We start from the raw sequence: 13071 nt of genomic DNA, 5'->3' as shown, positions 1-13071 counted from the left end.
TCTTTGAATGTCACAACTATTCCGAGGAGAAAAAGGTTAGACTTGCTGCTATTGAATTCACTGACTATGCTATAGTTTGGTGGGATCAATTGACAACTAGTACAAGGCGATACGGAGGAAGACCAGTTTCGACTTGGGAAGAAATGAAAAGCATAATGCGTAAGAGATTTGTACCTTCTCATTATTTTCGTGAATTGTATCAAAAATTACAATCTATGAAACAAGGTACTAAATCTGTTGATGAGTACTACAAAGACATGGAGATTGCCATGATTAGGGCAAATGTTGAAGAAGATAGAGAAGCAACTATGGCTCGATTCTTATGTGGGCTGAATAGGGAGATTGCAAACATTGTGGAGCTTCAACACTATGTGGAGTTGGAGGACATGGTTCATATGGCCATGAAGGTGGAGGGACAATTGAAGAAGAAGGGAACAATCCAAAAGAATTTTTCAACAAGTTCTCATTCTTCAAGGACAAAAGAGTGGACTTCAACCAAACCCAATTTTGGGGCAGGTTCTAAACCCCAAAATGAGGCGTCGACATCCAAGTCCAAAGAATTTGAGAAGGGTAAAGGTATTTCTACTTCTACTTCTACTCGAAATAGAGATATCAAATGTTTTCGTTGTCAAGGTGTTGGACACATTGCATCTCAATGTCCAAACAAAAGGGTGATGATTTTGAAGCCAAATGGAGAGATAGAATCTGAAAGTGAACGTGAAGATGATGATGAGGAGGAGGAGGAGGAGCTCCCAGCGCCGCCGCCCTCTTCTACCCAGAGAAAATGACAACCAGATTCAAGAAGAACCGCAAGAAGCGCGGCCACGTCAGCGCCGGGCACGGTCGCATCGGCAAGCACCGCAAGCATCCCGGTGGTCGGGGAAACGCTGGAGGAATGCACCACCACCGCATCCTCTTCGACAAGTACCATCCCGGATACTTCGGCAAGGTCGGTATGAGGTACTTCCACCGCCTCCGCAACAAGTTCCACTGCCCGACCGTCAACATCGACCGCCTCTGGTCGCTGGTGCCGCAGGAAGTGAAGGACAAGGCGTCCAAGGACAACGCTCCGCTCATCGACGTCACTCAATTCGGCTACTTCAAGGTGCTGGGGAAGGGGCTGCTGCCGGAGGGAAAGCCGGTCGTGTTGAAGGCCAAGCTCGTGTCGAAGAACGCGGAGAAGAAGATCAAGGAAGCTGGAGGCGCTGTTGTGCTCACCGCATGATTAGGGTTTTTTCCCCCAATTTAATTTTGCTTTTCAAATTTTATGCAATCGTGGATACTGGTGATATTGCTAGTCTATGCTCTATTAGAAGCTTTAATTAAAATGAATTTTGTGTTTTTGGGTTATTCCAGAGTAATGCAATTTGATTTTTGTTTTTATGTTCCTTGTTTGAATGTTTTGAAAAGGCATGTTAATTTGATTTTTGTTTGCTCAATTTGAGTATGTAGGCTGGTAGTAAGCTATGCTTGATACTCATTTCATGTGCTTACTCTTAATTTGTTTGATGTGCTTGTATATGGCTTCGGTTTTTGGTTGATTTGTTAGTGAATTTGTTTTGATCAGAGCTTGTATGTATCACTATAAATTTGATTGACAAAGGTTCTGTTGTTTGATTCAAAAAAAAAAAAAAAAAAAAATGAGGAGGAGGAGGAGGATAAACAATTGGAGGAGATTGAACCAGAACATGGAGAACTTTTGGTGGTTCGAAGGGCTCTAAACATGCAAAACAGAAACGATGATCAGCAAAGGGAGAACATCTTCCACACGAGGTGTTTGGTCCAAGGTAAACTTTGCATAATGATTATTGATGGTGGTAGTTGTGCAAACGTTGCAAGAAAAGCAACACAGAAAAAATTCTAGAGAGAGACGCTCCCCCTTCTCTCTAGCAATTCCCCCACCTTGATCCTTTCCGCCGTCCACCCACTCACACCCACGACCCGCCGCGACTCCCTCACGCCGTCCACCACACCTCACCCCCCCACAACCCGCCGAGACCATTTCCACGCCGGTCGTGTCACCATCCCTCCTCAACCCCACCGTCTCCCTACCTTGGTTCGGCGCTGCGGTCACACCCTCGGCTGGCCATGCCGGACCCCCCCACGAACCCAACCCCGGCCCCACCAGACCCCGAGGAGGCTAGGTCCATCCCGGACCAACTTATGATTTTCCACTCATGCGATGACCCAACACCAAAGGTCTCGGCCAAAGATTTGAAAATGCAAAGCAAGAAGAATAGGATGATGGCTAGGAAGAGCACGCCGGCACCTCTCACAAAAGGTCATGGCCGGAAAAGGCTCGTACCTTCTCCACTCCCGGAGGACAAACAACTTAGGAAGAAGCTCGACTTTGGAGAAGAGGAGAACTCCGAGCCCGAGTCATCCGTCCCGAGCCCCGACCTTGTTAGCCTTAAATCCAAGGTAAATCTTTTTCCGGCTTGCTCCATTGATAGCAAGGAAGCACTTGGCCTAGGAGCCCTTCCTAAAGCCCCCACATTCGAGGAGGGGATCCAAATGGAAGTGGTGGCTCACGGAGATGCACCGGCGGCGGAGGTGGCGCCACCCTTCGACCATGGACCCGTCATGAGCGAGATGACCGTTGGAGGGGATGATGTCGGACCCCTAAACGTATCCCAAGAGGATTTGACCGTAGCATGTGTGCCAAAAAGTACATTGGGGAGTGAGATAGTCAACTTGCCCGAATTGGGCATGGGAACAAATCACCTTTCGGAAAGTGCTTTTGCCCCTTACCAAAACCGGAAGTCACATGTGGAGCCATGCTCACCCCTACCAATGCAGCAAATGAATCCAAAAAAGAGTGATATCCTCCAAATCATTCACCTGGCCGCGGCGGAGATGCTTGATGCGGCGGCGGCGCAGCCCCTCCTCGCCGAACCCCCACCGGCCACGGACTACACGGCGAAGGTCGCCCTTCTCCCAGACCGGAGAGACAAAGATACCGAACAATGCACGCCTCTCATTGAGCATGGCCCTTCCCTTGAAGATTTCCCACCTCTCGAAAAGGGAAGGACCCGGAAAATCCGAGCATCATTCGAAGCCGGCTCGGCGTTAGTGACTACGGGATGGCCGAGGACCAATGCAATCCGCAACACCCCTCGAGACTCGTCCGCGCCTTCGGCCTCGGACACGCATGCGATGGACCCGACGCCGACCGAGATGGACATAGAAATGCCGCGGCCCCCTTACGCACCCAGGGTCGAGAGGGACTCGTGTGATGATCCGCGAACCGACCCAAACGGTGTAGCTAAATCAAAAGATAAGCCGACACACAACCTTTTAGGAGGCAATATCGAGCCGGGCGTGGGGAACCCCACCAAGCCAAAATCCATGGCCGACATGGTGCGGGGACCATCGGTGGTTGAATGCCCGCAAGTCTTTGTCTCGGAGAACATCCAAAATATCGGCTTTGCTTCCACGGCAAACGGAGTGCCATCCATTTACTTCTCCGGGTCAGAAATCCAAAGGTTGGCCTCGTCCCTCGGCCATGCTATTGTAGGTAAGTTCTCGCACTCAATCCCGGCTTCCTATCAAATCCAAAAGGCTCTAGACAACATTAAGTTTTGCCGTGGCTATACTTGGAAATATATTAACGCCAAACATATTCTTGTTCAATTTGAGGACATGACGGACTATGCTCGGCTCCTAAGTGGACCCAAAGGGACACCGGTATGGTTCATTGATCGGCATCCGATGAGAGTTTTCAAATGGTCTCCGGAATTTGACGCCTATTGTGAATCTCCGATTGCGGCTATATGGTGCAACCTAATTGGACTCCCGATCCACCTATTTGATCAATCGGCCCTCTATGCCATTGGGAAACTCCTTGGTAACCCGATCCAAGTAGATAGAGCGACGGCCAACAAATCAAGACTCTCCTTTGCGCGGCTATGCATTGAGATCGACATTACAAAGCCGCCACCCGACGAGATCATCCTCGACATTTGTGGGCGTCCTTTGGTGCAGGAAGTAAAGTGGGATAAGATCCCGTCCTACTGTGGAGAATGCAAACATGTCGGTCACAAGAGTGAAGTTTGTTACGCTTCTGGGAAGGCGGATCGACCTCCAAAACGAAATTACAACTTAGCAACACCAAAACAACCACAACACGGAGGAATAGGAGCTAAGAAGAACAATACTGATCCGAGGCACACCGATAATAACATGGAATGGAAACAACAAGGGAAACACAAGGGAAAGGAAGGAAACATCCGGATGAACCCGAGAGCCAATATGTACTCGGGGGCGGAGTGGTCGGGGCCGGACTTTTTGGGTGATATGCAAGGTGCCGGGAGTAAGGACATGATCATCATCCATGATGAGCATACCACCTCTTCACCTAAGGGGGTGCTCGCTAAATTCCCCTCTTCTGGAAATGGGCGCGGGGGTACGCCAAGAGGAGCGGATATGGCGCGGCGTGAAGTGAACCCGACTTCGGGGGCCCATGTGCAACCGAAAGGCTTCTTTAAACCCTTCGACCTAAAGAAAACCGAGGCACAAGGGCCATCAAGTCACTTGAGTACTAACCGATATTTCACCCTCATGGCTCAAGAGAACTTCGTGGAAAATGATATGGAAGACGAGGAAAATTGGGATGACTCTATCTCCCATAATGAAATCGATGAGGGCGCCAATCCCGCCTCTTTGGAGGCCGCGGCATCTCATGGGGAGAAGGACCTTCAAATCATTGAATTCCAAGGAGGGGGGACAATCCCGCCGGGTACGAACTCCTCTTGTTAATCATGTCGTTAAATTTTCTATTTTGGAACGTTAGGGGAATCGCGAATGCGTCAACCCAAAACGTCCTAAAAAGACTAATTAAATCTCATAATATTTATTTTCTTGCAATAATGGAGCCGCTTACCTCTCCTAATCCGGACAAGTTCTCGAAAGTGTTGGGGCTGTCCTACAAGGGGGCGAACACCAATGGGAAAATTTGGATTTTTGTGGAGGAAGGGATGGATTTTGATGTGATGGATGACACGGACCAGCTGCTACATGGGAGGTTCACTTGTCCCCGGATCTCAACCCCTATTATGATCTCGGCCGTGTATGCTAAATGCACGAGAGGAGAGCGGCATGCCCTCTGGGAAAAGATGAGAGATATTGCCCAAGTTTCGGAGGGAACACCGTGGTTCATTGGAGGGGACTTCAACACAATCCTTTCCACTCGAGATAGGACGGGAAGCGACACAAACCGTCAGGCCGAAATGGTGGATTTCGCAGAGGCCATTGAGGGTTGCAGACTAATGGACCCAGGCTATGATGGGGCTGAATTCACCTGGGCAAAGAACGGCCTCATGGAAAGGCTGGATAGGGTGTTGATTAGTGAGATGACGCCCCATTTGTTTGATGCAATAAGAGTCACTAACCTACCCCGTATTGCTTCGGACCACGGGCCTCTCCTCGTCAGATGCAGGCTACCTAATGCCCACGGGGGTGGTAGAGCCTTCCGGTTCCAAAACATGTGGGTCCGGCATGAGGGTTTTGGTGAGTTGGTGCAAGAAGATTGGATGGCTCCCACGGAGGCTGTGGGCCTCCTCAATTTGAAGATCAAGCTGGCTAGGATCAAACAAACGCTTAAAAGATGGAACAAGGAGGTTTTTGGGAATATACACGCCAGCCTCAAAACTTGTGAAGAGAACATTGCGCTGGCTCAATCGGAGTTTGAAGGTGACCCCTCGGCCCGGAATAGAACAGAGGTCAACAAACAAATTGCTGAGTACATCCTTCTCCTTAAGATGGAGGAAGATTTTTGGCGTCAGAAGGCGGCCCTCCGTTGGTTGGAAGAAGGGGATAAAAACACTAGATTTTACCAAAGTTGGGTGAAGCAGAAGAGGATTCGGCTACGTATCCACAAGATTAACGCTAATGGGCGTGAGCTTACGGATGACACGGCCATCAAGGAATCGGCGGTTAAGTTCTTTCAAAACCTCCTAGCCCCAAGCTACCCGGAGCTTGTGGATCCGGACCTCAGCCTCTTACATCCACTCCCTCCCTCGGAGCAGTTGGCGGGCCTCCCCACACCCCCGGATGCGGATGAGGTGAAACGAGCTGTCTTCGATATCTCGGCCAATAGCGCGCCCGGCCCGGATGGCTTCTCGGCATTGTTCTTCCAAGCTTGTTGGGGCATTGTGGGGCCAGACGTGGTGGAAGCGGTTAGGCAATTTTTTGGTGGGGCTTTCCTTCCCCGCAGCTTCACGGCCACGAGTATCGTACTCATCCCCAAGAAGCCTTTACCCGAGACTTGGGGAGACTATAGGCCCATTAGCTTGTGTAACGTGATCAACAAGGTGATTACTAAAGTCCTCACGAGGCGCCTTGCCCCATTCCTTCCAAGTGTCGTTGCACCGAATCAAAGCGGGTTTGTCAAAGGGAGGCTCCTCAATGACAATGTACTTCTTGCACAGGAGATGTTCCATGAGCTCCATAGAAGTACACCAGCCCCTAATGTTGCTATCAAGATTGACATGGCTAAGGCCTATGATAGGGTTCAATGGCCGTTCCTCCTAAATGTCCTCAAGCAAATGGGCTTCCCCGAACCTTGGGTGGCGCTCATAGAAAGGTGCATCGGGACATGCTGGTTTTCGATCCTTATCAACGGGGCCCCGATGGGCTTTTTCAAATCCACTCGTGGCCTTAGACAAGGGGACCCCATTTCCCCCGCCCTCTTCGTCCTTGCTGCGGACTACCTCTCGAGATCACTCGATAAACTTATCCTCGGAGACAAAGAGATGACATACAAAGCAACCCCAGGCAGCATGGAGATCAGCCACCTCGCCTATGCGGACGACATCATCATCTTCACGCAAGCGGCCGTAAACCCCCTCCGGAGGCTACGTGCATGTCTTGAGCATTATACCGAGGTGTCCGGACAACAAATCAACCTCGGTAAGAGCAATTTCTACATCTCCGAGGCGCATGAAGGCTGGTCAAACATAATTCAAAGTGAAGGAGGTTTTTCACGAGGTACGTTCCCCTTCCTTTACCTTGGTGTCCCTATTTACCGGGGGGTGAAGCGCACGGATATGTTCATGTTTCTCCGAGAGAAAATCTCGGCTAGGATATCTGGATGGGCTCACCGACACCTTTCCTTTGGGGGGAGACTAACCTTGATAAAAAGCACACTTGAGGCGATTCCCTTACATATCTTTCAAGCGATCGAGCCAACCGGCGGAGCCCTCAAGCAATTAGATCAACAAGTGGCTCGCTTCTTCTGGGGGTCGAGTAATGAGAAGAAAAGGACGCACTGGATAGGATGGGATCAGGTTTGCCTACCCACGGCCGAAGGGGGCTTGGGCATTCGGAAGATCAAGGAGGTCTTACGTGCCTTTAATATTAAATTATGGTGGAGATTCCGGGAACAAAACTCCCTTTGGGCTACGTACATGATGACTAAATATTGCCTTAAGGCGTCCCCACTCACAGCTAGAGCCTCGGGGAGGTGTAGCCCTACTTGGAAGAGGCTTTTGAAGGCTCGGGCACAGGCGCAACCGTACATTCGTTGGGTGGTGCGAGAAGGTAAGATATCATTTTGGGATGACCTATGGCTAGGAGAGGTTCCTTTGAGGGAACTTTGTCTTGATGATAGGGGAGGCCCTCTTGTCCATGTTGCTGATTACATTATCAATGGATCTTGGAATGAAGCCAAGTTGCGGATCCTACAAGCGCAAGCCGGCCTTACACAACACATCGTCCGGAAGATCCTTGACACGCCAATCATCCCGGAGGGGCCGGATGTGCCGAGATGGAGGCTGTCACACAATGGGGAGTTCTCACTAGCATCAACTTGGGAGACCATCCGAACTCAAAGACCTATCATCCAAGGCCTTGATGACTTATGGAAAGCAGGCCTCACGTCTTCTATTGCTATCTTCATTTGGAGACTCCTATCCAACCGAATACCGGTGGATACGAAGCTACAGTGGAGGAGAATGGAGATGGCATCTAAGTGCCAATGCTGCCCTCATAGACCGGGCATCGAATCACTGCAGCATCTCTTCATCCAAGGGGCTGGCGCCCGAGGTGTGTGGAGGGAGTTTGACTCCTGGTTCGAGGGATCTTCACCACCTCTCCGGATCAATGACACCATCCCAGAGAGGCTCGAAGTTTGGGCACGGAGAGTCCAACAACCCGGTAAGAAACACCTCAGCCGGGCAATGCCGTACCTTATTCTTTGGTTCATTTGGGCTGAGCGAAACAGGAGTCGTCATCAATCGGTGCAATTTAAGCCTTTCAATGTGGTATGGCAAGTGCAAATGTTCCTTAGAAATAGCATGGCCAATGGATCCTACAAACCGAAGCATTGGAAAGGAGTCCGCCTCAAGATCAACGTCCCGAGTCAGGCCGAGCCACGAAGGACCAGGCCACTCGCGATGGTGGTCAAATGGAACCCGCCGGATGAACCGTGGATCAAACTCAACACTGACGGAGCATACATGGAGGCAACGGATAAAGCCGGGGGGGGGGAGGTCTTGTTCGTGACCACGAGGGCAACATGCTTGCAGCCTTTACCTCCCCACTCGAGGCCCACTCAGCCCTCGAAGCGGAGCTTCTGGCCATCCAATTCGGGTTGACGCTCGCCGCAGAATTCAGAAGGCCTATTTGGGTTGAGTCGGATGCACAACAAGCGGTTAAGCTCCTAAATGGCACGCACTGGGGACCGGCCCATATTAGTCGGGTGATGGCACGACTAGCAATCCTCAAGCGCCAACAAGACACCCGTATCACCTTCATCCACCGGGAAGGGAATAGAGCAGGAGATCTCCTCGCCAAAATGGGATTAGAAAGAAATGACTACTGGCGTATGAATGCCCTCACGGCACCAAGGCACCTCACAGCGATGATTAGGATGGATGCAATGGGTATCCCGAACATTCGGGTCCATAATGAAGAGGAAGAATAGGCTCGAGTTTTGGTGGAAAGGGTTATAGCCTTTCTTTTATTGAATTGTATTTTACCTTTTGAAAGGGAGTATGATGTGGTCCGGGCTTGTGGAACCGGACCGCATACTACTCCTAATTTTCGTTTAGGCACACCACTTTCGGGTGTGGCCACGTTTTGTATCCAACCACTTTTGAAATATAGGGATGAGGGACCCACGAACCCTCCACCGTGAAGGTGTTTGATTAAAAAAAAAAAAAAAAAAAAAAAAAAAAAAAAAAACGTTGCAAGTTCTGAAATGGTGGAAAAGTTGAGCTTAACAACGGAAAAACATCCTAATCCGTACAAGCTACAATGGCTTAATGAATGTGGAGAAATTCGAGTGACTAAGCGAGTTCTAATTTCGTTTTCAATTGGCAATTATAAAGATGATGTTCTTTGCGATGTTGTGCCAACCACAAGTCTATTATGCTTGTGTCTTTAACACCTCAACAAGTTCAAGAGGACCAACAGAAATTGTCACAAGCAAGGAGAGCTCGTGAGGTTGAGAGGAAAAGAAGTGAGAGCATTGAAAAAGAGTCGAGTGAAAAAAAGAGTCGAGAGAAAAGTAAGAATGAGAGGAAAAAAGGTGAGGGCATTGAAAAAGAGTCAAGTGAAAAGAGTCCGAATGAAAAAAAGAACTTTTATGTGGGAGCAAGAGAAATAAAGAGTGCAATAGTTGAAAAAAAGAGTGTTTTCATCTTAGTGTACAAACAGTCTTTGTTTACCACTAACGAATTAACCACTTCTTTGCCAAGTGCTTTTGTGTCTCTTTTACAGGAATTCGAAGATATTTTTCCCGTGGAAGAATCAAGTGGATTACCGCCATTAAGAGGTATTGAACACCAAATTGACCTTATTCCCGGGGCAGTTCTACCAAATCGACCAGCCTATAGAGCCAATCCCGAAGAGACTAAGGAAATTCAAAGGCAAGTGCAAGAGTTGTTGGACAATGGAAAAATCCGTGAGAGCATGAGTCCATGTGCTGTTCCGGTAATTGTTGTTTCTAAGAAAGATGGATCATGGAGGATGTGCATCGACTGCCGAGCAATCAACAAAATCACGGTAAAGTATCGCTATCCTATTCCTAGGCTAGATGATATGCTTGATGAATTGCATGGTTCTGTTGTGTTTAGTAAGATCGATTTGAAAAGTGGTTATCATCAAATTCGAATTAGAGAAGGAGACGAATGGAAAACAGCCTTTAAAACAAAATTTGGTCTATATGAGTGGTTAGTAATGCCTTTTGGTTTAACTAATGCACCAAGTACTTTCATGAGGTTGATGCACCATGTTTTGAGAAAATTCATTGGAAAATTTGTGGTTGTTTATTTTGATGATATTCTTGTCTATAGCAAAAATGTGAATGAACATCTTAACCATGTGCGTGCAGTTTTGGATACCTTACGAAAAGAATCATTGTATGCAAATCTCAAAAAGTGTTCTTTTTGCATGGATAAAGTTGTTTTTCTGGATTTTGTTATAAGTGCTAATGGGATTGAAATGAAAAAAGAGAAGGTGAAAGCTATTTTAGAATGGCCAATTCCTCAAAATGTAGCACAAGTTAGAAGTTTTCATGGTCTTGCTAGTTTTTATAGGAGGTTTGTCAAGGATTTTAGTACAATTGCTGCACCTTTGAATGAAATTGTGAAAAAGGATGTTTGTTTTTATTGGGGAGAAAAACAAGAACATGCTTTTAATCTCCTTAAAGAAAAACTTACAACTGCACCAATTCTTTCTTTGCCTAACTTTGATAACATGTTTGAGCTTGAATGTGATGCATCTGGGGTAGGCATAGGAGCTGTTTTGTTGCAGGATAGGAAGCCAATCGCGTACTTTAGCGAAAAGTTGAAAGGAGCTCAATTGAACTATCCAACGTATGACAAGGAGTTATATGCTTTGGTTAGAGCTTTGGAAACATGGAAGCATTACTTGTGGCCTAGAGAGTTTGTAATTCACACGGATCATGAATCTCTCAAGTACTTGAAAGGTCAAGGTAAGCTTAGCAAGAGACATGTTAAGTGGGTGGAATTCATTGAATCATTTCCCTATGTAATCAAATACAAAAAGGGAAAAGAAAATATTGTGGCTGATGCATTATCTCGGAGGTACATTTTGATCACTACTTTGAGTTCTAAGTTGCTTGGTTTTGAGTTGATTAAGGAAATGTATGATAATGACCCGGACTTTTCTTCTATCTATTTAGCTTGTGAGCATGCTGCATTTGACAAGTTCTATAGGCATGATGGCTATTTGTTTAGAGAAAACAAATTATGCATTCCTAAAGGTTCTATGCGTGAATTGCTTGTGCGTGAAGCTCATGGTGGTGGTTTAATGGGTCATTTTGGAGTCCATAAGACAATGAATGTTTTGCTTGAACATTTCTTTTGGCCTAAAATGCGTGTGGATGTTGAAAGAATTTGTAAAAGATGCATAACTTGCATGCAAGCCAAGTCTAAATCACACCCACATGGTTTGTACAAACCGTTACCAATTCCTAGTGCACCTTGGGAGGATATTTCAATGGACTTTGTTGTTGGTTTGCCAAGAACAAAAAGAGGTAGAGATCCAGTTTTTGTGGTTGTTGATAGGTTTTCAAAAATGGCACATTTTATTCCATGTCACAAAACTGATGATGCATCTCATATCGCTGATTTGTTCTTTAAAGAAATTGTCCGTTTGCATGGTGTTCCTAGATCAATTGTGAGTGATCGAGATGCTAAATTTGTGAGTCATTTTTGGCGAGTGTTGTGAGTCATTTTTACCGACTACTGCCGTATGAATGCCCTCACAGCGCCAAGACACCTTACAGCAATAACTATAATGGATGCAATGGGAATCCCGAACATTCGGGTCCAAAATGAGGATGAAGAATAGACTCTTGCTTTGGAGGAAAGGAGGGTATATATAGCCTTTGGTTTTGCTTAATTGTATTTTGACTTTTGAAAGGGAGTATGATGAGGTCCGAGCATGTGGCTCCGGACCGAATACTACTCCTAAGTCTGTGAAGGCACATCACTTTCGGGTGTGGCCACGTTTTGTATTCATCGCCTTTTGAAATATAGGGATGAGGGACCCACGAACCCTCCACCATGATGGTGTTTAAAAAATATATATACAAAAGAGCCTAGGAGGTTTGGGGCTAGTTGGCTCTTTTAGTTGGAAACACTTGAATGTGTAGCATGTTTTAATCCAATTCCAAGAGATGGCCGATTATGTTAAGGTGTTAAATGGACCTAATGGGAGCCCGATTTGGTATAGTGAGGGTCACCCGATGAGGGTATTCAAGTGGGCGCCGGACTTCGATACATTCTTCGAGTCACCGATTGTAGCCGTTTGGTGCAACATTGTGGGCATACCGGCGCATCTCTTTGAGGAATCGGCTATCATGGCAATCGGTAACCTATTAGTCAAGCCACTACAAGCCTATCATGCCACAATCCATCAAAGCCGTCTCTCATTTGCTAGGATATGTGTAGAGATTGACATCTCGATCCCCCCGCCAGAAGAAATCATCCTCAATATCCGAGGTAAGGACTCAAGGTACAAAGTGGCATGGGACCGTATCCCCTTGTTTTGTGCAAATTGTAAACATGTTGGGCACGTGAGAGAAGATTGCCATGCTTCGGGAAAGAAGGACCGGGGTGGAGGTAGAGATCGCCGAGTACCGACCAAGGCATTTTACTCGAGCCATGTCTCCAAGATCACCCGCCAAGAGTGGTGCCCAAAGGTAGTCCACATGGGCCGGGACTTCATCATGTAATGGGCATTCGATTAAGGCCAAAGAAGGAACCAACCAAATGAGGAACATGGAGGGATCAACGGTTGAAGAATCGTCGAAGACAAGAGTGGCTATCAGGTGTCAACCAAGTGTGGATGATGATGGATTCCAATTGGTGTCGAGAAAGAGGAAAGGCAAGGTTCATGGGGCCGACGTGCACCTCAAAGCGCAACACATTGATACATGGCATTTGAAGGAGAATGTTGCTACGGTGACATTTGAGATTCATAAACCAGGCGTGAACGGCCGGGCACTGGCTCAATGAGTGTAGAATGTGGGCCCCCCGAGCGGGAGATGGAAGGATTCATTGAGGACCTTGACCCAGGAGGATGCGTCCCTTGTGGAGGTAT

General features: G+C 47.5%; 1 protein-coding gene across 1 annotated transcript; it reads left to right on the top strand.

Annotated features, from left to right (window-relative positions):
- Window positions 1-755: 755 nt before the first annotated feature.
- Window positions 756-1347, top strand: LOC121765191 (60S ribosomal protein L27a-3). The gene has a single exon (XM_042161245.1). It carries the CDS (start codon window positions 785-787, stop codon window positions 1223-1225), a length of 441 nt encoding a protein of 146 aa, XP_042017179.1. The 5' UTR covers window positions 756-784; the 3' UTR covers window positions 1226-1347.
- Window positions 1348-13071: the final 11724 nt, after the last annotated feature.

The sequence above is a fragment of the Salvia splendens genome, chromosome 14 (genome assembly GCF_004379255.2).
Source record: "Salvia splendens isolate huo1 chromosome 14, SspV2, whole genome shotgun sequence".
NCBI lineage: Eukaryota > Viridiplantae > Streptophyta > Magnoliopsida > Lamiales > Lamiaceae > Salvia > Salvia splendens.
The sequence above is the reverse complement of the archived record's forward strand: the minus strand, read 5'-3'. Positions and strand labels throughout refer to the sequence as shown.

What these genes read in the sequence shown, in the direction of transcription:
- LOC121765191 (XM_042161245.1), top strand. Translation starts at nt 785, where the DNA reads ATGACAACCAGATTCAAGAAGAACCGCAAGAAGCGCGGCCACGTCAGC.